This window comes from Hydra viridissima, unplaced genomic scaffold (genome assembly GCF_058129835.1).
Source record: "Hydra viridissima isolate aposymbiotic clone 2 unplaced genomic scaffold, HvirCarnegie_v1 scaffold_6, whole genome shotgun sequence".
NCBI lineage: Eukaryota > Metazoa > Cnidaria > Hydrozoa > Anthoathecata > Hydridae > Hydra > Hydra viridissima.
Genome location: NW_028324305.1, coordinates 4,699,004 through 4,725,631, shown reverse-complemented (window position 1 = coordinate 4,725,631; position 26,628 = coordinate 4,699,004). Strand labels below are relative to the sequence as shown.

Sequence of the window (26,628 nt, the reverse complement as noted above, 5' to 3'; positions counted from 1 at the left end):
TTAAAAATCTATATTCATATAGCCATATAATATATATCTGAAAAGTTCTTTTGTATAGTTGCATTTGTAAGTTTGTGTATTTAAAGGTTTTTTTTTTAAAATTTATAATATATATATATATATATATATATATATATATATATATATATATATATATATATATATATATATATATATATATATATAATAAGTAAATATAAATAAATGCCTGTATCATATAAATACATATTATAAGTACATATTATAAATATTATATACACACATATGCATACATTATGTTTTAGAACTGAATCAACATGCAAACTAATGCATTTTCACCAGTAATACTATGTTACAAGGCAAAACATTTGCCATGAGTAGATTAATCTTACCAAAAAAAACTATATATCCATTGAAAGAAATTAACATTGCTGTAATACAGAAAGAAGGTGTTGTAGAAATCAAAGATAATACTGGTTTGTTTTATGTTCGATCATCATCTGCTCCTTCAACCAGCTCTATTATGTCAAAAGCAAATCATAAAGTTGAAAACTGTTCTGAGGACAATACTGCCGATGATGATAACCCTGAGAAGATCACAAACACTACAATAAAAAGTTCATTTACCTCAAGCAATAATTTTTTAAAATCAGTTTCTTTTCCTTCAGAAAGAATTGCTACTTTGTATAAAAAATACTTTTTCCATTTAAATCGAAATTATATGAATTGGTTTCTAATTATACTTATTTCCATAGCATTTGTTGATATTGGAGTTAACTTTTCATTCAAGGTGAAAGAAACACCGTATACTTATAGTCATGGTATTTACCTTATAGTTAAAGTAACAGTGTTAGTGGTTTTATTAAGTTTAATAAACTGGATGGATTCTTCAGGGAAACTTTTAATGGCTGTTTCCTACATCTTGGTCATTTTAAACTGTTTAGATATAGTTTTTAAACTGCTATTTTTGCCAAAATCTATGTCAGGACCTCTAGCTTCAACAATATTTTTTATTTATATGACCTACGTAATGCTCCCTCTTGAAATTCGCATGTCAATTATATGTGGAGTACTGTTTACACTAACACATCTTATTACAAATTTGGCAAGCAAGTCAGAAATGAGTAATGCTGTGCAAGTAGTAAGTAATAAAATTTTTGTTGTTGTTTAAAAGCAATAAAGTATTTATTTGTTAGTTTGTTAACCAAATTAAATGGTATTTAATCAATCTATTTGAATAATAAATGCTGTGTGTAAAGTAGTTAAGTATACCTAAATTGTTTATGTGGTTCTTAAAACAAACTGTTCAATTATTTCTTTATAAATACTTTGATGTTCTAAAATTTAGTTACTTGGTATTCCACCATTTCTTTGGTAAACTGCCTTTTTCATTATTTTCCCCACCCTCAATAAAAGTATTTGTGTAATTTATGTTTTATAATTTTTTTTACATGCAATTTAGTTAAAGCCTTCTCATGAAGATTTCTGTGTAGCTTAGTAGCTTAAAGCCTTCTCATAAAGATTTCTGTGTAGCTTAGTAGCTTAAAGCCTTCTCATGAAGATTTCTGTGTAGCTTAGTAGCTTAAAGCCTTCTCATGAAGATTTCTGTGTAGCTTAGTAGCTTAAAGCCTTCTCATGAAGATTTCTGTGTAGTTTAGTAGCTTAAAGCCTTCTCATGAAGATTTCTGTGTAGCTTAGTATATAGCTATATGCTAGTTTTTTTGTTGTGCTTATGTCCAAAAGCTTTAAAATTCACGTTAAAATTTTTTTCAGTAATGTGGACTTAGCAAGACATGTGATTGTTGCATAAAAAAATATAAATTAGCTTTTTGAGAAATGTTTATTTTACAAAAACCTTTTTTTTTTTTTTTTTACACTTACAGTTTATATATAATTATTTAGTTTCAATTTTCTTTTCAAAATAATAGTTATAAAATTAGGTTTCTAAGTTAATAGATAAAAAATAATTATGTAGATTAATATTAGTTACTAAATTTTTGCTTAAGTTATAGGTTGTTATTTTAAAAGATTACATCATTAAAATTATGTAATTGATTCCTTTTTTTTTTTTTAATTTAAAATAGTAACTTTAATACTAGTTGTTAGTAAAGATCTTAGTTATTCACCTAGTAATATTTCCTATTAATTCATTAACTTAGTTCTATAAATCTTGTTGGTTATATGTGGTAAATTGGTGTTACATAATTTAATTCACTATATACATTATTTCAAATACATAAAAGTTCATCATTTTGTAATTAAAAATGAATGAGTCAAAAGCTATTTCAAGAACAAGGTTTAAGTTATTCATCCCCCAAGAAAAAAAAGAATAAAGAAAAGAAGAATTTTGCATTTGGAAAAGCTTTCTTCAGTGGGGGAAAGGAACATTTAGGGTTAAATATAAATAATTCAAAGAAGACAGATTTTCTTTTACTTATTCATGAAGTTAATATATAAATAAAAGTTTTATTTTGATTGAAAATAAGTCTTACCTGCTGTATAACCCTTGATTTCTTGAGTTCTATCAAATTTTTTGAGTCACATTCTGATTTAAACAAAATTTGAAATGGAAACATAGAAGTTGATTGAAAAATAAAGTTATTACAAGAACAAAAAACTTCGTAATTTTTCATTGAAACAAATTCTATTACATAATTAATTCTATTGCATAATTAATTGTAAGATGTTTTAGTTTAAGTAATAAAAGCATACAATTTATTTTAGTATTTAAAAGTATGTTACAATAAAAGCAACCTTGGTTTCTTAAACAAAAATAATAAAGTTTAAGAACTAAGTCACATGTTTTTTTTTTTTTTTTTTTTTTTTAATTTTAAAGATAAGATTGAGGCAACTTTAAATTTCTTTTTTAATTTCTCTCATATTTCTAAAAACTCTTAAAGTATTATTTATACATAATGTCTACCTAAATGTAATTTTGTTATGCTTCATATTTTTAACGTTAAAGCATTAAAAGTTAAATAAGTTTTTTTTCTGAATCTACAAAAATGCATTGACTTTTGTCATTTAAATTAAATATTTGATTAAATGTTAGAAAATTCAAGTTCTTACCTGAAAATACAAATACGCAATACTCAGTTGTTCATTAGTAATATTATCCATTTGACCCATTGAGGCCTTATATATTTGTAAAGTATTACTATCTTAAATCTTTATACTTCAGCTTGATAATTATCTAACACAACTTTTCTGTACCTCAGCATTTCTGCTTGTTAACAAAATCGTACTAAGAATTTTAGGTTTTTAACAAAAAACAGTTTTTAATGAGTAAACAGATTATCATTATAATTCAAAAAATTTATCTCAAAAATAAAATAAAGGACAATGATTGTTGCAAAAGAGTATCGCATAACTTATTTTTATATAAATGATCTTGTAAACATAACAAATTACATCATCGTTGAACTTAACAAAATTTAAAAATTGAGTAAGCTTCTTACTAAATATTTTTAGTCAATTGGATATGTTTTAATTTGCATTGTTACAAATGTTGCTGGTATATTTACACACTATCCATCTGAAAAATCACAAAGACAAGGTTTTCTTGAAACTCGTGAGTTTGTTGAAGCCAGATTAAATTTACAGCGAGAGAATCAGGAGCAGGTAAGCATTTTTTGCAAAAAGTTAAGGGAAATTGAAATTAAACATTAACCTTGAGAAGTTAAACCAGGTGTTATCTTGCAAAAAGGATAATCTTCTTTGATTTAAACAAAATGTGTGTGTGTGTGTGTGTGTGTATATATATTTGTATAATTTTAATAATTCATTTCTGTATTAATAGGAGCGCTTGTTACTGTCTGTACTTCCAAGGCATGTTGCCATGGAGATGAAGGCAGATATTGAAGTTGAGCAAGATCAGACAACTCAATTCAGCAAGATTTATATTCAAAGGCACACAAATGTTAGGCAAGCATTTTTAATTTACCTAAATTGTTAATATGTATACTCATCTTGATATATTGTTATTCTGACACCAAGAAAGTAATGTCTCAAAATGAAAAGAATGTTTAAAAAAAAAAAAGAAAGTTTTTAACTAAAAACTGCTCTTTAGATCCAAGCTTAATTTTACTTTAAGTAACATGGTAGAAATAAAAATGAATATTGCAATGCATTTCTAAAAGCATTCATGTTTTTTATATATCTTTAATAAATATATTTATTACTATATATTTTTAAGAAAAAGAATAAAGATGTCATCGTTTTAACATCATATATTTTTAAATTTTTGTGTTCTCACTTTTAAGATTTGTTAGCAACAGTTTTAGATACTTTAATTACCTTCATATCTCCCTAATGTTACACTTTCATATCTCCCTAATGTTACACTTTCATGTCTCCCTAATGTTACACTTTCATGTCTCCCTAATGTTACACTTTCATGTCTCCCTAATGTTACACTTTCATATCTCCCTAATGTTAAACTTTATTCTGTGTCTTAACCTCTATAAAGGTGATTACTCATCCATTTTTGCTAAGGGAAAGGGAAAGTTAATCACGTGAGCGTGCGCAGTTTGTAATTTAATTTTGAAAATTAATCACTGCTCATGCTCAAGAGATTAATTTTCCCATCCCTTTGACTTTCTTGTAGCAAAAATGAATGAGTGGAAACTCACCTTTACACACTTTTACATGTAGCATATACATTCTTTATGTCAGTCAATATCAGTTTACAATCACATATCTGTGTCTATATTTTATGTTTAGAAGAATATAAAATGAATCTAAGAAGTAGCATGAGGTAATAAGAACCCATAGGATAAAAAAATGAACTGTGTAAAAAAAAGATTTGCGTCAAAAGGTTCACAGTAAAGTTTCCAAGGTCAATACAAATGAGTTTGCTAAAACACTAAAAATATTTTTTTAAATTTTTGAAAATTTCTTATATTCTCTTTGCTTTTTAATTTAGCATCTTGTTTGCTGATATTGAAGGTTTTACGTTACTTGCTTCACAGTGCACAGCTCATGAGCTTGTCAAAACATTAAATGAGCTATTTGCCCGTTTTGATCAACTTGCAGAGGTATTTTTTAATATGAATATTTTCAAACTCAACATAATTTTATTGATTTTGAAAATCTTCATATTTAAAAGTTTGTACAGAATGTTTTAATGACATGTTGTTGCCGTTATAGTGTTGTACAATTATCATAATAATGATAACAGCCAATCAGAAAACATATTATAAAAAAAGAAACATATTATAGTCCTATTTTAACTAAAAAAAATCTTTCTACGCTTCAATTTATCAAAAAGATTTTTTTTTTCTAGCAATATAGTTATAAGAAATTTTGTTTTTAATAATGGCACAACAATATTTTTAATATTTTTAATTGAGGTTTTGAATATGCCAATAAATCACATAGAAAAATTAACAGTTAAATTTTTAAAGTTGTAACAAAAAACCAAATATAAACATTTGAGGATTGAAATAGTTTTTAAATTAAAAACCTGATTACTGTTTAATGATTTGGTAAAAACAAACCTTTAAAACTTCAACCTTTGAATTTTTAATAAAGGTTCCAATAAAATGCTATGGTATTTACAATTTCTAAAGATGATCACAAAATAAGTTGCATAATCTTTATCTTTATAAGGGTCTTAGACTTCATAAACTTCAAGACTTCATAGGCTTCATAAACCATAAAAAAGAATGCACCTGGTATTAAAAAAAAAAAACAAAAAACAATTTCAAACATTTTTCTTCGATTTAAGATTCCAAATAAAAACAAACAAGAAAATGTCTTTTATCTGTAATTAAAGTTTTTTTTATTGATAAATAAAAAAAATTTGCAAAAAAAAAAAAAACAGCTATTTTAGTTGATATTATTTTTTTGTGCATTATTGAGTTTTAATTGTAAGTTTATGATTACAACAAAAAAGAAATTTAAAAACAAAATGCCTTTAAATATTCTTTACAAAATGTTTGTTCATATTTATATTAAAATTATGCTATATATTTAATGTATGACACTGTCAACACAATTGTAATATTTATGATAGCAAATGCAATTCTATGAATGTTTTAAAATGACTATTTTCAAAATTATATTTATTTGTTAAACAATTATTTAAAAAAATCAAAATTTTTGATTATCACAGTTAAAATTTTTTCTCAACAATATTTGAATATTTGATATAATGGTACTTAATATATTTTAGGAGATTTAGGTAAAAAAGTGAAATACCATAATTTTTATCATGATTTTCTTATTAATCATAGTGTATATATTAATCGTAGTGTTTTATTTTGTGTTTTGACTCTTTCTCTTTAAATTTTTATGAAATTCAAATAATTTCTTAATCTTAAATATTATGTCAGTACAACTCTTTATAAGTTTGTAAGCACTTAGAAAATATTTTTATTTACTTATAAAATATTTTTATTTACTTATAAAATGTTTTTATTTAAAAAAGTTTAAGTATTTAGGAAAACTGTTAAAAATGTAACTTCTTTTACCATTAACATTTTAAGTCTTCATTTAGCTGTTTTAAAATAACGGTTATAATAATTAATAATATTATATTAATATATGTATATGTAATATATTATTATTATTATTATAATTATTATTATAATTATTATTATTTTATTATTATTATTATTATTATTATTATTATTATTATTATTATTATTATTATTATTATTATTATTATTATTATTATTATTATTATTATTATCTTTATAATCATTCAGTTTGTCTGTAGTTGTTTCTAAGAGTTGTATTAAGAATCTTTAGAATTCATTTAAGATTAAAGATAGAATCATTTAAGTTCCTTGGAATTTTCCTGTCAATGCAGTATATTTGCAAAAAAGCAAATATTTGTGTAAACTGCATCCTTAAATGCTTATCATACCTAAATCATAATTTGTGTACTTAAGCACTTTTGCATGGATAAGTTTTAAAAAAATTGTTAGAGACAGTAGAACAAAAATGAAAAAAGATGAATTCATCCAAAATGTTTGTAACTTGCATTGTTAAAGTAAAAAGTTCAATGTATTTTAAAAATTGTAAGCATTGTAAAGTAAAAACTCAGAATATAAGGATCACATAATGTTGAAAAGTTTATTATTTTTACATATAATATATTGTCACTCCTCCTTTTCATTCAATCAATTGAAAGTCAATCAACTGCATATTAGTCACACCAAATTTTTCAGAATGTTGCCATTCAGTCCTTCCTAAGCTTGGGAAATTTGACCCTCATTAGCTGATGAATGCTGTTTGTTATTTGAATTAACTCTTGGTTCTAATATCGCCCAGATGTTTTTAATGGAGTTAGATCAGAGTTTCTGGCTAGCCATGGCAAATTATCTTCTTTTTTTATTTAGGCCAGTTGTATTTTTTTTTTTTTGAGACCACTTGCTTTATGGTTCAAATGTTTACTTCTTTCATCTTAACTTTCATTAATCACTTGAATATATTCTTTTGAGTTCATTTAAAATGATGGAAATGATGTTATTAGATTTCCAGATAAGCAAAATCCACCTGATATCATTAATGAGCTGTCATCAAACTCTCTTATATTTCACTGAACGTAATTATGAAAAGTTGATGGTGGAAAAACAAAAAATGTGCTTTTAATTAAACAAAAAGCAATAAAAAATGAAATTTTCAATAAAATCAGAACAAAAAAAAACACAAAAACCAGAGCAAAGTGAATTTTTAAAGTTTTAAGTGTTAACAGAAATATGCATCTTACAAAAATTGTAAGATAAACCTAACTTGAAAATATATATTTATAAATATATATTTCCAAGTTTTATAAACATATATTTCCAAGTTTTATAAACATATATTTCCAAGTTTTATAAACATATACAGTTGTGGACAAAATAATAGTAGCGTGATTAAAATTAACGAATTAATATTATTATCTTTAAACAGTTACTGAAAATGAAATTGTAATACTGGATTATTAATTAAATAGGTGTGAGATGATAAACTAATTAGAAAATTTTAAACTTTTGCTTTTATTTATAATAATAATAAGTATAAAAAACAGGTTGGACATAATAATAGTAGTATTAATTTATTTAATGTTATATTGCAAATAATTTATTTTATTAACAAAAAAATGATATAAATTTAATTAAACAATAGTAAAAAATTAGTATTTAATTGCATGCCCCCGGTTTTTTATCACAGTTTTGCATCTATTCAGCATTGAGTTAATCAAATTTTGACAACGTTCTAAAGGAATGTTGTTCCAAGCATTCTGGACAACTTGCCATAACTCCTGCTGATTTTTTGGTTTTTGACTATAAACTGCCTCTTTTACATCTGTCCAAAGGTTTTCGATCGGATTGAGATCCAGTGACTGTGCAGGCCAATCCATAACTGCAACCCTATTCTCAATGAACCAACTTTTTACCTTGCGACTGGTATGATCTGGGTCGTTGTCCTGCATATAAACCCATCTTAGGGGCATATCTTCTTCTGCATAGGGCAACATGGTATTTTGTCATATTTGAAGGTATTTGTCTTGGTCATTATGGACCATCAATCTTATAGATTGGCCCTACGCCATAATAAGAAAAACAACCCCAAATATTTATTTTTGCTCCGCCATGTTTTACAGTTTTTATGGTGTATTGCGGTTTGTATGCAGAGTTAGGTGGCCTCCTTACATACATCCTGTGTCCACTTGACCCAAATAAAACAATTTTGCTTTCATCAGACCACAAAATATTACGCCATTTTGAAACAGGCCAATCTGCATGCGTTTTTGCAAAATGTAATCTTGCTACTACATGCCTTTTTTTCAAAAGGGGAACTTTTCTTGGGCTTCTGGCGACTAACTTACTTTGTACTAACCGCCTACGTACTGTTCTTGAAGAAACGCTTAAATTTAAATCTTTTTTAATATGGCGGGATGTTACAAAAGGATTGGCAACAGCAGCACGTTTTATCAGTCTGTCTTCATGTTCAGTTGTTTTTTGTTTTAAGCCCCTTGTTTCGCCTACATTTTTCCATTTTAGAGCATTTCTAATCATCATAGGAGAACAACTTAATGTCTCTTGAATAAATTTTTATGTTTTCCCTTCTTGTTTTAATTTAATAATTAGTTGTTTCTTTTCTGCACTGTAATGCTTTGCACGACCCATAACTCCTATTTATAAAATAAATTCATATGATTATTTTATATATTTCATTAAATTAACACTAAAATTAATCTTACCTTTAATTAGTCTTACTAAAACCAAATAAACAAAAAGCTAATATAAATAATTTGACAGGAAACAACAGATATGTTATTTTAACCTACAAATCTAGATATGTTCGTATATAAAATTCGGGACTTCCCTAAAGTAATTTTAACAGTGCTACCAACATTTTTTACTCCCATTTCATTATTCAGTATTTGTATTACTGTTATGCCTAAATTTATTAACTTATATTTAAATTTACATAAAATTATTATCACAAATGATTGTTTTACTAGCCACTACTATTATTTTGTCCACAACTGTATTTCCAAGTTTTATAAACATATATTTCCAAGTTAGGTTATCTTAGAATGCAGATCCAGATATTTTGCTACTTATCTCAGTATCCTTGCAAAATTGTCTGGTGTTAAGTTTTTATGCAAAAAAAATTTTAGTCTTTAAGATGTTAAAACTTAGTGAAAAGTATTAATTAATTACTTCATCTAAATTTCAATATTTACTATATCTGTCTAATCAAGTAATTTGCAGTGTCTATATAAAGTTGATTCATCTGTACATGAAATGAAGAGTTGAGTTTATATGTGCTATCTTTGAGTTGAATAAGTTAACAATGAAGGTTACTGACATAAGATGTTAAGTAGAGAAACGTTTTATCTACGGAAACAGCTAGTAAAGCATTTCTCAATTAAGCTTTTTTTTTTTTTTTTTTTTTTTGTGGATAAAAAGAAATATTAGTGAAATTTTAACAATTTATTGTATCTTTTGTATCAGACTAGTTTTATCATTTTTTACATAAAACTTTTTAACATAAAAAAATGACCTGAACTTATTTCTAAATTATCACAACGCTTAACAAGATAAAAAGAATGAAGAGGTTTTTGAATAAGGACATCACTCAAAATTATTTAATATACTCAATCTTATTTAACAAAGTCTTTTATATTACAAGACATAAGTTTGCATGAATCTTCATACTTAAAGACTTCATATAAGTGTTTACAATTTAAAGTTTCTTTGTTTTCATAGAAAAATCATTGTATGCGAATCAAAATTTTAGGGGACTGTTACTATTGTGTATCTGGTCTCCCTGAACCGCGACCTAACCATGCTAACTGCTGCATTGCAATGGGTTTAGATGTTATTGATGCAATATCGTATGTTTTTTACTTTGCAATTTTTTTGTAATCCTTAGTTTATAGTGTTATAGTTTTGTGATATTTTAATTAATAATGTTTTAGTGTAAACATTACAGCATTAAAATGGTTTTAACTAAAATATCACAGTCAATAGTGTTTTATTGCTTTTATGTTTATATTCCTTGGTTTCAAAATAATAAACTCAAAAACTGAAAAATAGTTTTTTTTAGAATATGACTATTTGCTTCGTTCTTCAAAAAAATAATAAAAATAATAAGATAAAAATAATAGAGTTTAATAAAGGAAAATTTTGTTTCTCAATGATCAAGATAAAAATGTAAATATTAAATTTTATTTCCTTAGCGTTGTACGTGAAAGGACTGGAGTTAAACTGAACATGAGAGTAGGTGTACACAGTGGCAAAGTGCACTGTGGTGTCTTAGGCTTACGTAAATGGCAATATGATGTGTGGTCAAATGATGTTACCATAGCAACTCATATGGAATCTGGTGGACTACCAGGGTAAGGGATTTTAATAATTTCGATACTATTTAAGGAAAAAAACAAAAATTCCAATGCCCACATTGCTAACTCAAAGTCTCATAACTGCAAAGTCTCATGGCAAAAAAAATTAATTTAAATTTTAAATTTCATATTCTTTTTTGTTTTGACTGTGATTTGAGTGTGCAAAATGTCTGATTTTAATTGAGCAAAATTCTTTTAGCCGAATTCATATTACCGAGGCTGTCTATAAAGAAATAAAGGATGATTATGAAATTGAAGATGGACATGGTTATCAGAGAGACAATTATCTTAAAGAAAATAATATCAATTCTTTTTTTATCAAATCGCCTACAGCAGAAGACAAAGTAATGATGATTCACAATTTTTTTTACACTAATCATTTGTATTCTTTTTTTTTTTTTTTGAAATAAAAAAATATTTTTTTCAGGCATCTTTCAATGCCAATATGAAAACTAAAACACCAGAAGAATGGAAAGGAGATCCCATTATGAACTTACAGCCATTTTCCAAAAAGTTCTTTGAGGTTTTTTATTACTTATTTTGTGAAATAAAATTTACTTTTTTTGCTACTTATATTGTGAAGTAAATATTATGTTTTCTTATTTTGAATAAATTGAAAAAAATGAAAAAATGTTAATAGAAAATTGAGTCTGATGGTGCAGCAGAAATGAAAGAGAAAAAGATGCGTGAAAGGTAAGAATGTCATTAAGTTAAAAAATGATTCAAGCAAGAATACAGTGAATCATGATATAGAAATTATTTTATAGATACCTCTCAACTTTACAGGTTAGGCATGATGGTTGAACAAGCAACTGTTCTTTCCCCTGAAGACGAGGTCAATGAGTTTCTTGAAAGGGCCATAAATGCAAGAAGTGTAGAACATTTAAAAAGGGAGCATGTGAGACCAATCTTTCTTAAGTTTAAAAAAATGGAGTTTGAAAAAAAGGTAATTATTTTGCCATCTTAATATTTTATAAAACAATACAGTACCATTCTAATGATACCTACAATCACACTGCACTTGTTTGCTTATATTGATGAAATTTGTTGATTTAGAGGAAATTAACCCACTTATTCCCTATCAACCACAATCTTTTGTTATGTAAATCCTCAAATTAAAATATGCTAAAATAGAAAAATTAAAAATATGAGTCGTTCAGTGCACAAATTAATTAACTCCATAAAACAAATGTTCAGAAAAGCAATCAAATATCAAAAAATTCAAATTGTACTTTTTTTTTTTAAATACCCTTTAAAATTTAAAAAATTTTGTTGTTTAAATTGTGGTAATCTTTATTATTCAGCAAGTGCTTTGACATTTAATTTAGGACTTTTCAAATAGTGGAGTTAATCAGTTTGTGCTTAAATACTAAGATATAAGACATTCAGTGCACAAAGAAAAGATTTTCTTTTTCCAATCATTTCATTTATCTTCTATATTGCATAAGTACATTGAACAAGTTTCTTAAATTGTGTGGATTAAATGTACCATAGTATCCTTTTTTACTGCTTCATAATCAAGGTTTATTTTTTTCCAATAATTTTTTCATTTAGTATATTCAAGAGACTGACCATATGTTTGTACCTGATATGATCTTTTCAGGAATCTTATACTTTTTTGTAATATGTATCAATATTACTGTTCTCCCAAGGTAATGTTAAATTATCTCTAAGGAATTTGTTTTAAATAAATTTTTAAATCAAAAGACGATAAAGCATGTTTTAAGTTTTAAAAAAAAAACAATAAGTTTTAGATAAACTTAATGCTTTTTGTGCAAATTTTTTGTGTTTTTGTGTTTTTTTTTTTTTTGTAGATTTTTAGCAAGTTGCATTAAAATGTTTTTGTTTTTTTTTACTTCTCAGGTCAAGAGAAAGCTTGTACCTCTATGTGGTTATATTTTGTGTTCTTCTATTTATTCTCATACTTATTGGTATACACAGGCTTAAAGTGAGTTTTCTGGTTGTAATTTTATTTTTAATTTACACTTTTTATGAGAGTTCTACACTAAAATATCCTGGTTCTATTCTGATATGGCCCAGTCTAAGCTTTTTATGCTATGTTTCATTGTTGGATAATTATAGACCACTCAGCAATATGTTAGCCTATGTCTCCTTGCTCAGTGATACATATTTTTCCTTCTGATATTTGTCATCGAGGTTGATTTACAGCATATCATATTCAACATGTACATTTAAAAGAAAATGTATATCACCCAGATGGGAAAAATATAACATTTATATCATAAAAATTTGATTATTCAAACTCTGAGTGTAACAACACTGTCTAGATTTCCAGAAAGACAGAAAAAATTTCCAGAAGACAGAAAAAATTTTGATTAGCAAGTACTTATTTTTGTAGAAGCCAGGGAGATCATCAGTGTCTGAACTATTAGTAGTTTTGCCTACATTGCTTTGCATGGCTGCAAATTTTCTTTTTAGGTTGCTAATTAGAATTAGTATTTGCAAAAACAAACTAAATAATTACAATTGCTGTCTAAATACAAAATCTGTATTGGTAAAGTCATGTTAAACTTTGACTTTACCAAAATAGGCTGAATTGAAAATTTCCAGATTTCCATTGATGAGCTAAATTAAAAATACTTTATGCTTAAAAGTTAAGTACAAGTGTGTAACAAAAAGTATATAATGTGTAGGCCTAATTACTAATTCAATAACATCTCATCACATGTAAAAAATCATGTTGTATTATATTTCCTACAACATCCAAACCTTGTATCTAAAACATCATGCATGGCATCATGTTCCAATGCAATGTTTGAATGATACTCAGTTGTCACAGTAATAATTGATAATACCATGATGTATATTACATAGAAAGTTTCATAACTGGAATAAGAAGAATTCTTATTATTAAGACCCAAAAAAAGAATGAGAAATAGATTTGCTGAGAAGTTTTTAAATTATATAGGGCAGGCTAACATTGTAGTTGTGAGTAGAAGAGAATTAGTAATAATACTAATGAAAATTCATAGCAAAAATTTTCTTTACGTGTGTATTAGCATGTAGATGTTATTTAACTATATTAACAATCTATTTTGTATTATAATTTATTATAAATGACATTTCTAAGCTATTTAAAGACTCTACAGGTAAAGTGAGGGTAATGGTATGATTCATTTGCTTACAATGTTGATAATGACAGAGATTTATTTACTTGTGCATTCATTTACTTACAATGCTGATAATCGTCTGTAAAGATTCATAGCTAAATGGAATTCCATGCTGTATTTAAGAAAACATTCTAAAATAGTTTGTGTAAAAATTGATATATTAAAAAAGCAAGAAACAGTAAAGCCTTAAATTTTTCAAAAAATGATAAACCTTTAATGGTTTCTTATTTAAAAAACTTTTTATGTTACATAAGAGGAACTGGCCTGGCTTGTTTCTGGAAAGTGATTTTTCAACCAAGCTTATACAGGTTGAAATCTGACCAATTTTGTGCAAACCTCTAGTTTCTGCTGCTTGGTTTTCTATACATTTTCAGGTTTCATTTCATATTACAGATAGTTATAGATTCATGCTATTGATTGGCTTTATCTATACAAATATAGCTATATTAAAACTATTTTATTACTAGAATAAGATGAATTCTTGTTATAGTTTAGATTAGATGTAATTTTTTAGAAATTTCAAAGTTAAAACTTTAAGCACTCAAGTTTTATAAAGTATTTTAACTCTCAAATATATCATCACTCAGTTTACAATAGAAATATTATTCATACAAATTCTATGATTTCTATGCTATATATGTTAGGATTATTTTTGAATGTACTTTTTTTTAAAATGTTTTATATGGAAGTTTGCGGATTTTCCTGAATTAAATTATCTTTATTTAGAAGTTTGCACACTTTCTTGAATTAAATTATGTTAATTTTCAAACCCTATATCAATGGGCATCTTATTTTGTGATTGTTCTCTTATACACTGCTGCTATCTCAAATATTGTAAGATTTTTGTTTTTAGTTTTTTTTTAATTTTTTTTTATATTTAATTTAAGATTATTTAAAAATTAATATAAAAGCAGAGCCAACTAAGCAAAATTAGTTGTTCTATTTTCCTTTTTATAAATGTTAATAATACTAAATAACAGTAATTTTTATAATTGATTAAAAATTCTCTGCAGTTACAATTACATTTTGGTTTTTTTCAAAGTTTCAAAAGTATAAAATATAAAACAATTCTAAAATTTGGTCACTTTAAAAAAAGCTTTAATTTAAGTTAATGTCCATTCTAAAGTGTTCAATGCAATAACCAATAAATATAGCCATTTTTACTCCTAAGCACAATTTTCTATTTAACAGAGCATCAACTAACTGGAACAATCTTTCTAGTGATATAGTTAAGTCAGTTAATCTAAAAGGATTCAAAGAAAATTTGACTTATGACTAGAGAAAAATTAAACAAAGAATTGGCTGTCAAAGTGTGGAAACATACTCGCTGGCTTACAGCTTCTTCTTTTATTACTACTATTAAGTATTAAACTCAATCTAATTGTTAACAATGCTTAAGAAAAAAGAAAACCAATGAAGTTATTAAAGTAAATGTTTTTGTCATCTTGTCATTTTTAAGAATGTCAGTTGCATCAAAGTCCTTTCTTTTCACTCGGAAGATTTTTAGGCTAACTCATAGACACAAGAATATTACCAAATATTATTCTGTAATGGCAAGTATGTTAAAAATAAACAGTTAAAAGTATGTGTATTATACTTGAGTGTTGATGATGCTCACTATCACATACAAAGGTTGTTGTCGCATACTTTTAAAATGATCAAATTTGCTCTTTTAAGTTTTTTTTCTTGCATTCTTTGTTTATTTTTTACTTCATCTCTCGTTGGCAGAAGAAGTTTTTGTGAAGCCATTGAAACCATTGTTAAAACCGGAAGCGACAAAGTTTTTTAGAGCACCTTTAATATTGATAAGTAGTGCTCCTTTGATGATTTCTAAAATTTTTTTATAATTCAACTACTTGTTTTTTTTTATGTTGTTCAGTTCTTTAATTTTAAAAATATTAAAGATTTTTTTGACACTTGAAATTAAGTAATACATCTGCCTGGATGGCTTTGCATCCATTTATCACAGGCAATCTTATATTTAGAATTCAAAGCTTTATAAAACGATCTATCTAAAGGTTGTAGCCTATGAGTAGTATGTGATGGCAAAGATAGCATTACTATTCCATGATCTTGAGCTAAAACTAATGCTTCTAGATTTTTTGTATGTGTTCATTGACCATCAAGGATAAGAAGTACTTTCTTTTGTTCTGGATGTTCTGTTAAAAGTTTAAGACAAAGATAGTTTATAAAATGCCTTATCCACAAAGTAAACAAATCTGCGGTTATCCAACCACTATCAGAACATCCAAAAATTATCAATGGTGGTGCTCTGTCTTTGAGCTCATTTTTGAATCTCTTGCGTTTAAAAATTAACATAGGAGATACAAAAGATATGGCACCATTCATGCAACATATTCCAGTGGTATTTGAACCTCTTTCACTATTTATTATACCTCCTACCTAATGTTTCCCTTTCAGAGCTAAAACTTTCATTGGTTTCTGAAATGTACTTATTCCATTTTCATATACATTGTAGATCAAATCAGCAGTAATATTGCAGTTATCAACAAGTTCTGTAAAAAATTTGAATAAATATATAATTTTGCTTCCACTGTTATTTGTTAGATGTTGTTAGAGACATGTGGTGAATAGAACTGTCCAAGCTAAAGTGTTATTTGGCAACTTTGTAATTGAATGCACCACTTGAAAACATAAGTGCTTTTGTACTCGTTTTCAAAAATAAATAAGACACCTTTTTATGTCAATTGAATTTTTTTCCATATAGTTTCACAATGTATGCAAAGCATGATAATGACTAAAATAATGTAAAACCACCCAGGATTAGCCATTTATCTTCAGTCTGTCTAAAAAAGAGAATCTTTTATGTTCACAAGATGTAATAGGCAGAGTAGCAAGAAATCTAAATTTGATTCTAAAGTTTCAACCTTAGTGAAAGAAATAGCTTTAAATGCAAGTAAAAAAATTAAAAAATCCTCTGAAAAGAATCACTTAAATTATTTCCTTAAAAAGATTTGTCTGGCATAACTATTTCCTCTTGGCTTTTTTTTCTGAGGCAAGAAGAGATTTTTAAGAAAAAACTTTTAAGAATATTAAAAAAAATTTTTTTTAACTTTTTTAGTTAACAAGTTTGTAAACAAATTACTTTATTTGAACTCCACATAGTATGCCTAAATTTTTAAATTCAAAAGGTAGTGTAACCAGTTATATTAAATCAAAAATTGAGCAAGTAACATCTAAAAATACATTTAACTCAAAAGAATAAACTAAATGAAAAAGTGAGTAAGGTTTTGGTATTAGCATTTTTCTATGAAAAGTCTTATCAAAATATAATTCCTGCACGCTATTTGTGAAAGCAAATTAAAACTCTTAAAATATATTCAGACCAACAGTTCTGTACAATAACTTCTTTTTATTAACTTTAACTTTTAATTTTTTTCTTACAGAATTATAGTGCTTTCAAATTTTTATACTTTCTGGCATAGAAATCATTTACAGAGTCAGCTACAGTCAAAAAACTTTAATGAACCCAGTTCATCAAAAATTTGTGCTCTAAATATTCAAAACAAGATCTTTCATGCATTTTCAAAACAAGTTTATTTCCTAGAGAGTTTCTCATTGCAATGAAGAATTTAAAAAAATAAACAACTTCAAAATACTGTTTTAAAGTTTTTAGCAACTATTTCCTTGATTTCATTTTCATCATTGCAAACAGAGGTCATTGCAATAAGAGGTCATTTTTGTTAATTTTAGACATAAAAGTTATTTTTTTAAATCACTGTTTTAATTTTAAATAATCAGAACTAACTCACTCTGCAAGTTAAAAAATTGCTTGTTTTACAATTACTTTATAGAGAGGGAAAAAAAAAAACAAACAAAAAAAAAAAAAGTTCCTTAATTGTTTTAAATGCTAATCAGTTTTTTTGTGTTCAACATTTTGAAAACAAACTTTAATTTCCTATTGAAAGCATAACAACTAGAAGAAAAAAAAGTTAGAAATTGAACTTTAGAACACTACCTTGGTTTAGTATCATCTTAATGTATTGGTGCATTATATTTTTGTTTTAAAATACTCTTGCTTCAAATATATTTTAAGATATGTGTAATGTGTATGTATGTATGCATGCATGCATGCATGCATGTATGTATGTATGTATGTATGTATGTATGTATGTATGTATGTATGTATGTATGTATGTATGTATGTATGTATGTATGTATGTATGTATGTATGTATGTATGTGCATGCATGTATGTATGTATGTAATGCATGTAATGCAATCTATCTAATGTATGTTATCTATGAAATGTAATATATGTATGTGTGTAACCTTTTAATTTTATTTTTAAAATTTTAAATTAATGAGTATTAGCTTAACTACTTTTTGTTTATAAAAAATAAATTTCAAAGATTATTTTATTTCTATTTTTTTTTCAGAAATGTCAAACTGCAGTGTTTTTTTATATATTTATTTTTATCAATTAGTTCTTCTGTCCAGAAGAAAAAACCATCCTAGCACAGTGTAAAAATTTATCAAATGAAAATATTACAAGGCATTTAGATATTGATTCTCAGTATTGTGTATATCCACAGGTATGCTTTTATATGATTGAGTTTTTTATGTACTTTTTTTTTTGTTATAAATTAAAAATTCTCTAAAGTTAAATTTAGAATGCAAATAACTATAAATTCGGACGTCATTTTCTAATGTATTCTATAAATACTGCTCATCGATCTATAATATTTTGCTTTTTTCCATTTTCAAATTCAATAAAAGAAAAAAGAAAAGAGAAATAAAATTGAAACCACTAAATCCTCTACTCTAAATTCAAACTAAAAAAAACTTAAAATTTGGAAAATGCTAAAATTTGCCTTGTTTTCAACATTACATATTTTAAAAGTCAACTATCTGATTATAGGCCTATATTTTATGGCATGGATGTTAAACTTTAGTTTCAATTAGCATTTGAATTCACCATTCTAAACTGTAGAAATAATTATTTTTTGTCTTAAATTTTGTAAAAATATTAAAAATTCAAAAGAAATTCAAAAATTCTTTAGGGCCACATACCATGGTACCAGATTATTTGGTTTATAAGGCATAATGTTTTAAATAATGTTTCATTTTTGGGATCAAGTTGCAGTTCATTATGTAGTTTGATTGCATCAAGAAAGTTTATTATAAATCATTGCTATCTTGCAACAAACACTGAGTAACAATTTTAAACCTTTTCTCCTCATAAAAACTCTGTTCTACAAAAGTTTTATGTTCACTTTACAAAAATACTGCAAAAAACTCTCTAACTATAATTACAAGATTACTAGTTAAAAAATACAAGGGAACTACATCAATAACTTCTCTCATTTTACGCAATTGCTTCTGCAATTACATAAATGCAAATTTTATAAATATAATACATATAGAAATAAATATGGAGTTGTTTACTTTTTTTCATTATTTTCGTGACAACTATTTTAACTTATGTCAACAAAACCAAATTTAATTGACAATAATTTTTGATCAAAATGTATTTTATCTTATGTATTTTCTTACTTTATCAATTGGGCTCAAAACTTTCGGGTCAAATGTAATTAGCAATAACTTGAGAAATACTTAACTAATTAATTCCAAATTTTTTTATATTGAAGTTTATTGCATCATTTAAAGTTTGCACAGATTTCAAAGGATGCTTAGAAAATATTTTAATTTTTTGGAAAGTAAGTGGCATCATAGCCTGGATCTTGTTTCCATTACCTTTTTTGATGCTGCTATCTATTTTTGCTTAAATTCTTCTTCATCTTTTGCTGATTAGTTACTTTTATAACTCTCAATTTCTTGCTGCTCAGGGCAGTTTGGAGTATTTGCATCTTTCGGGATGATTTCAATGTCATTTTGATTTTACCACTCCTTTGTCTTCTTGGAATAAGACATGTACCAGAAAAAATCTGTGTGGACATTATAAAGGATATTTATTTAACTATTGTATTTCGATATTGAATGTTATATATTTTTTGTGAAGTTTTGTACATGAGAGTGCACGCACTTTGTGTTTTACACTCGACATCAACTTTTGCAGTCTTCAGCTGGACTTTCTTGGTAGCTCTAATCCATTTATCTTTAAAGCCTTTAATGTTTTTGACTTCTTTTACATTGAACCTTAGTTTTCTTTTGACAAGAACCCAATATCTTTCATTAGGACATAGTTCGGGACAAAATAACGGGTTACCTGTGTGTGTTCTTAAAAATGACAAATGACGTTTTTTGAGCATTCTTTTATGTATATTTTGGTGTTAATTGTTCCTGTATTCACAAAACAAGAGCTTCTTTCACCACATTGACAAATTGCTTGCCAAACTAAGAGCTTTTTAGCGAATTTTTGCATTCCAATGCATTTATAATTGGAATTCAGTTTCTTGCAATTAATTGCTGAATAATATTGGTGTCCTGGAAGAGATTGGAAATATGCAGCACAATAAGTTTCATTGTCAATAATCAAACAAGATTTTTTAGTACATAATTTTTTATAGAGCTAACTTTTCTGTCTGAACATACTTAAATTTGTTGCTGATATAGACACCTTTTGACTGATAATAATATTGATAGCTGGGCAACAGTGAGAAATCCTTTTTGCTGTACATTTTCTTGTCCTCAATAATACATAAATTTTCTTGGTTGAAAAGTCTGATGAGCTTCTATGTGCTGTGAATTGCTTTTCTAACAAGAAAATGACTATATTCGAACTTTTTGACAAGATCTCTTTAGGATTGGAATGGATTTCTTGTAATTGACCGGATGATCGAATTCACTTTTGTTTTTGTCAACAAAACCATTCTTCCTTTTACTGCCTTTTGACAGCTTTGCAATTTTTGAATGTGAGTAGGTTGGATTTTGAGGAAATATTTCTGAAACTTTTTTCTGATTATTCAATTGTTTACTACTGCTGGCTTAAATAAAATGCAAGTATTATATAAGCTTGTAAACTAAGATTTTCTGCAAAATGTTCAATAGCATGGATGGATAAAGCTCCAGTTGCTGTACACAATGGGAAATCACTTATTTGGATTCTCCACAGTAAAGCGCTCTATAGCAACAAAAGCTTCTATGTTGTGTACTGTACAATTTCACTGCAGATAATTTTTTAAATATGTGTAATTTACATAGTTAAAAATAGCAAACCACAGTGAGCACAAACTGACAGCTGTCAAATTGGCTATTCCTGGAAAAAGTGTTTCAATTTGAAAAAAAAAACCTCTAAAAAAGAAAGCATCTTTTATGAATTTAATAAATATTTTATTAATGTTTTTGCTCAATAAATTTTTTTTTTTTTATTGTATTTTTTTATAAATGTAATATAAAATGCAATAAAATAATATTTTATAATGTTTACAAAATTGTTTCTATTCATTTTCTTTTTTTTTTCAGTTTATTTCTTACATGATGTTTCTTGTGATGATTGCAGTTGCAGTCTTTCTTCATATCAAGTCCATAATTAAATCCCTAATACTAGGAACCCTTGGTTTCACCTACCTATTACTGGTTTTTTTAAAATACAAAAGTCTTTTTGAGTGGCATGACACTGTATTTTCTTGCAAGTAAGTGTTTGAGTTTTTAAAACAATGATGACATTGTTTTTAAAAATTGTGATTTATAATGATCTCCCATACAAAAATCTTTTTGTAACTTACCTATTATAGAGCTTAACTTACCTGTTATAGAACTTAATTTACGTATTATAGAGCTTAACTTACCTATTATAAAATTTAATTTACCTATTATAAAGCTTAACTTACCTATTATAGAGCTTAACTTGCCTATTATAGAACTTAACTTACCTATTATAGAATTTAACTTATTATAGAGCTTTCAACTTGATTGGCTTTTAAAGATAAAATCCCACTTATAATTTTTTAAAAATACTTTTTTTTTTTTTAAATTTTTTAAAAATTTTTTTCATTTTAGTACGACACGTGAGCATGCTCCTCTTCTGATTGAAACTGTTTGCATGACTGTATATTTGCTGTTTTCACTATGTTGCTACAGTTACTTAGTAAGATAATGCTTATATTTAGATTTGTTTTCAAGAATTTGCTATTACTAGCATTTTCTTCTCTACAGATAACATTCAAATGGTTCCAAATTAAAATTTTCTCCCCTTTTGATTGTAATTCATTGAAGATATTCTTCTAGCTTTAGATTGCTCATTAGCATTATGCTTTTATTGCAAAAAAATGCTAAAAAATACAAATTTTTTTTTTTCTTAGATTGATAGTTTTGTAGTTTGTGAGTTTTTTATTTTAATCTTCATTAGATTTTTTTATGTGATGTTGCTGTAGAATGATTTTTTAATTTTAAGCACGAGCAAATATCTCGATTAGACTTCCTTTGGAAAGCACAAGCTACTCAAGAAAGGGATGAAATGGAGGACAAACGAAAGTATAATAAGAAACTTTTATATAACATCTTGCCAGCACATGTAGCAGAACATTTTTTGCAAAGTAAAGACAATGAGGTTGGTAGTTTGCAACTGCATGTGTAAACAATAAAAATTTTAAACTACTTAATTGCTAACAAAAATATTGTAATAAGCATATAAGATGAAATAAATGTAATATATACATAATGGAATAAGATATTTGATGAAAAAATCATCATCATCATCATCATCATCATCATCATCATCATCATCATCATCATCATCATCATCATCATCATCATCATAAAAATTTGTTATCAAAAATTTATCTTCTTTAAGTATGTTCTTCTTAGGAACTGTATGCTCAAGCTTGTGTGAGTGTTGCTGTTTTATTCTCAAACATATGTAACTTCTCAGAGTTTTATTTGGAGCTTGATGCTAATGGAGATGGAATGGAATGTTTAAGGGTTCTTAACCAAATCATTGTGGATTTTGATAGTGTATGACAATTTATGCTTTTGATATTTTCCTCTTTACTTCCACTCTTTTGATCTCTCTAATAATTCAATCATTCAATTTATCTTTCTAGTAAATAGTAAGAAATAATGTCTGCACAAAAGAAAACATTGAAAATGTTTTTGTTTTTTTAACTTAGTTACTTTCAGAAAAACGCTTCAAGTCTGTTGAAAAAATTAAAACTATTGGTGAGACTTACATGGCTGCTGCTGGTCTTAACATACAATCTAGTGTAATCATTATTTTTATGTTTATTATACTTTACATAAAAAATATATTTAACATTCCTGTAAAATCAAAAAATCTAAGTATTAGTGTCTGGTTTTCTCATTAACAATAAATAACAACGCATAAAGTAATAAGTTCTATATCAGTCTTTTGAAATAAATTGAACAAAAAAAAAATTACCATAACAACATTATATACCTTCTATAACTTTGATTTAACCCTTTTAAAAGATAACGCAAACAGTGCTATTCAATTATACCTTCTAAATTTATTTTTCAAATGTATCAAATTTCTCTTGTTTTTATAAATCTTAACATAAATTTCTCTCGTTTTAAAAAAATCTTAATAAATTTCTCTCTTCTTAAACGACTGATATCGAAGTTTTTGCTTTGTTCATTATTATTCGTTGTTAACGAAAAATGATTAATATACTAACTTACTTTTATTTCATATAGGAAGAACTTCAAACATTGGAACATGTTGAAGCACTTGCTACGTTTAGTATGGAAATGAGAAACACTCTCGAGGATATGAATAAAAACGCATTCAATACATTTGAAATGAAGTCTGGTAAGAGACTTCATTTGAAACTCATATTAAGAATGCGTTTTTTTTTCCTATTTAACCTTTTATCTTTAGCTCACAATAAAATTTATTTAAACCATTTTTAAAGGCTGAGGTCCGTTCAGAGCTTGAGTGAGATTTGCAACAGAAATATCTGATTTACTTGACAGAACTGTCTGGTTTAACAGAATTGTATGGTTCTTAGCAGAATTACTTGGTTTGTCTAACAGATATGTCTGGTTTGCCTAACGGAAATGTCTGGTTTGCTTCACCTGAAGTAAAAGTTAATCGTAACCTCTGCTTTTTAGGTTTGAACTTTGGACCAGTGGTAGCCGGAGTCATTGGTGCAAGAAAACCACAGTATGATATTTGGGGAGATACTGTCAATGTTGCTAGCAGGATGTATAGCACCGGTAAACCCAATTGTATCCAGGTATGATGTGTTTGTTGAGAATTCCCTTTGTGTTTATATTTAAATAGTATGTCAAGTAATTAGACTGTTATATACAGAAAGGAGTGAGAGAGTACTCCTTACATTAGATAACAGAAAATAGAGATAGTAAAAGAATTAATAATAAAATCTGCTACTGATAGTCTCTGTTATACTATACCCGTTATTAATCGTTTGCAGACCAAAAAAATTTAGGACATAAAGTGAATATAGCTTGCATAAATATTCATTCTGTTTCTCAATAATTTTTTTTTTTTTCTCCTAATATTTTTATAAATTTTAGGTTACGCAAAGTGTTTATAATCTGCTTTCAAAACGAGGTTACACTTTTGAATGTCGTGGTCTAGTCCCAGTCAAAGGTAAAGGAAAGATGGTTACTTATTGGTTGAAAGGAAAAGAAGGCTCTTATGTAATATTAAAATAATTACTCCGCAGTTAAGGCTTGGGTTACCAATGACCTTTTTTAAAATTATATATTTTGTATATTTTATTCTTATTTTTAGTTAGTATATTTAAACAATTTTATAGTTTTTGTTTTAAAAACTTAAATTGAAAACAAAATTAGTCGGGCGAAATTTTTTGCTTTGCGCTACTTGTGAAAAAATAACTTCATTAAAAGTTTAATTAAAAGAAAACGAAAGGTTTTTTTTTTAAAATACCAATTGAACTTTTCATCCTATTGAATTGCCTACACCAAACCTAACGCTAGTCCGATGATTTTTATTTTGTATAAACAAAATATTTAGTTTAGTAGGTTTTTCTGTTTTTTTTTCGTCGTAATAGATATTCCGCATTTAAAAGTATTACGTCGCATGATACATTTAATGCGAAAACACGCATTTTTAGAAAGGTTTTTAAAGGAACTTCATTATTTTTGTTTTTGCTTTGGAAATATGAGATGTTTGATACATCTCATAAATAAAGTTGAACTTAGTTTACATTATAAAAGTATTTTTTATTTTTGTTTTGATATTTTTTATTTATTAAAATGAAATATATATATATATATATTGGGTATTTAATTATTGGGTGGCAAACCTTGACTTATTAATGCTATTTTTTTAAAAATTTATTTGGAAAGTAATTATTCAAGTGATATTTATTTTTTACGTTTTATTTATCCAAGAGAGCATTATTTCTTACATGCTGTTGTTGTTCTTTTAAAGAAGGCCATCTTCAAATTTGTTATAGTTTTCGGATTTTTTTTACAGATTTTCTTAACTAAACCTTAATACATATCTTTGAAGGATCAACCTTCAGATGCAATAGTCTTTATCATCAAGATTATTTGCCATTAATTAAAAAAATAAAAAACATCGTTTTCAAGCGAAGTTTAACCTATATAAAAAAAAAACGTTCCCAATGTTTTTCTTAATTCTAAAATCCTAATTAATTCAATTTTGTTGAATTTATAACAATCAATTAACAAAATGTGTATTAATATTTCGGAATATCACTAAATTAGTTATCAAAGTGGATGTTAAGAAAGGGTATAAATCATTAATTTACAATTGATTGGGGGTATTTAACTACTTACTGTGTCAGTGGGCTTAAGATGTATGATGAAATGCATCAGATTAAGGAACATCTACTGGCACATGCACTAGGGAAAATCACAGTAAACAATACATTCGAAGCATGCACAATCATCTTGACTATATTATTAGAAAATATGTTGTATGACTGTCTGATCTTTGAGCTGTGACCTTTCTTGCAGTAAAAGCCCACATCTGATTTTGCAACAATATTAATGAAGAATACATTTACAGTGAATTTTTTCTATAGATAAAAGACACAAATAATAGAAAATGTATACTAAATGCTATATAGTTAAATCTTTTTACAGAACGTTTGCAACCTATTGAACAAACTGAGAAAAAAATACAGAAATTTTGTAGATTTTATGCTATTTACTTGTTTTCCTTCCTTGTTTTCCTTGAATCAAATTTTATTAAACGTCGATTAAAACGTTGATTTAAATCATTTTACTTATACTTTGAGCAAGAATAATTTGACTAAGAATAATTTCATTAAAAGTATCTTAATAATTTTTTTTTTTACCCTAGAGATACGGTTTGAAAAACCCCAGCCTACAGTAACGCATTCAGGCATTCATTTCCAATAAAAAAAAACACTTAAAAAATTTCTCAAGTATTGCTCAAAATATTTCTTAATCCAAGTAAAGTTTCGTAACAATACTTTGCTCAATATTTGCGCTCAAAATTTTGCCCTTTGCTTTTCCCTTAAACTATTGTTTCTATCATTTCTACTTTCATTACCTATTTATTATAATTTTTATTATTATTATTATTATTATTATTATTATAAGCAATATACATTTCATTATTACTATTGTTACTTTCTTTATCATCATCATCATCATCATCATCATCATCATCATCATCATCATCATCATCATCATCATCATCATCATCATCATCATCATCATCATCATCATCATCATCATCATCATCATCATCATCATCATCATCATCATCATCATCATCATCATCATCATCATCATCGTCATCATCATC

General features: G+C 26.4%; 2 protein-coding genes across 4 annotated transcripts in view; one reads left to right on the top strand and one right to left on the bottom strand.

Annotated features, from left to right (window-relative positions):
- LOC149886733 (intraflagellar transport protein 54-like) overlaps nucleotides 1-26,628 on the bottom strand; it is a 280,492-nt gene that overhangs the window by 81,128 nt on the left and 172,736 nt on the right. The window lies entirely within an intron of this gene.
- LOC145189799 (adenylate cyclase type 5-like) lies at nucleotides 253-24,657 on the top strand. Of its 3 annotated transcripts, none has more exons than XR_016453374.1 (22): nucleotides 253-1,120; nucleotides 3,451-3,600; nucleotides 3,779-3,903; nucleotides 4,904-5,015; nucleotides 10,191-10,318; nucleotides 10,664-10,822; nucleotides 11,025-11,169; nucleotides 11,253-11,348; nucleotides 11,466-11,518; nucleotides 11,612-11,771; nucleotides 12,380-12,477; nucleotides 12,689-12,773; nucleotides 14,683-14,790; nucleotides 18,404-18,511; nucleotides 21,342-21,511; nucleotides 21,879-21,966; nucleotides 22,273-22,428; nucleotides 22,686-22,832; nucleotides 22,988-23,080; nucleotides 23,532-23,646; nucleotides 23,750-23,857; nucleotides 23,949-24,075. XR_016453374.1 is itself a non-coding variant. In XM_090090537.1 (22 exons), exons 1-22 carry the CDS (start codon nucleotides 329-331, stop codon nucleotides 24,513-24,515), a joined length of 3,354 nt encoding a protein of 1,117 aa, XP_089946663.1. In that variant the 5' UTR covers nucleotides 254-328; the 3' UTR covers nucleotides 24,516-24,657. The 3 variants fall into 3 exon arrangements, 1 of the variants encoding a protein (XP_089946663.1); XR_016453375.1 differs by having other exon boundaries at nucleotides 23,750-23,832; nucleotides 23,949-24,073; XM_090090537.1 differs by lacking the exon at nucleotides 23,750-23,857 and adding an exon at nucleotides 24,375-24,657 and having other exon boundaries at nucleotides 254-1,120; nucleotides 23,949-24,073.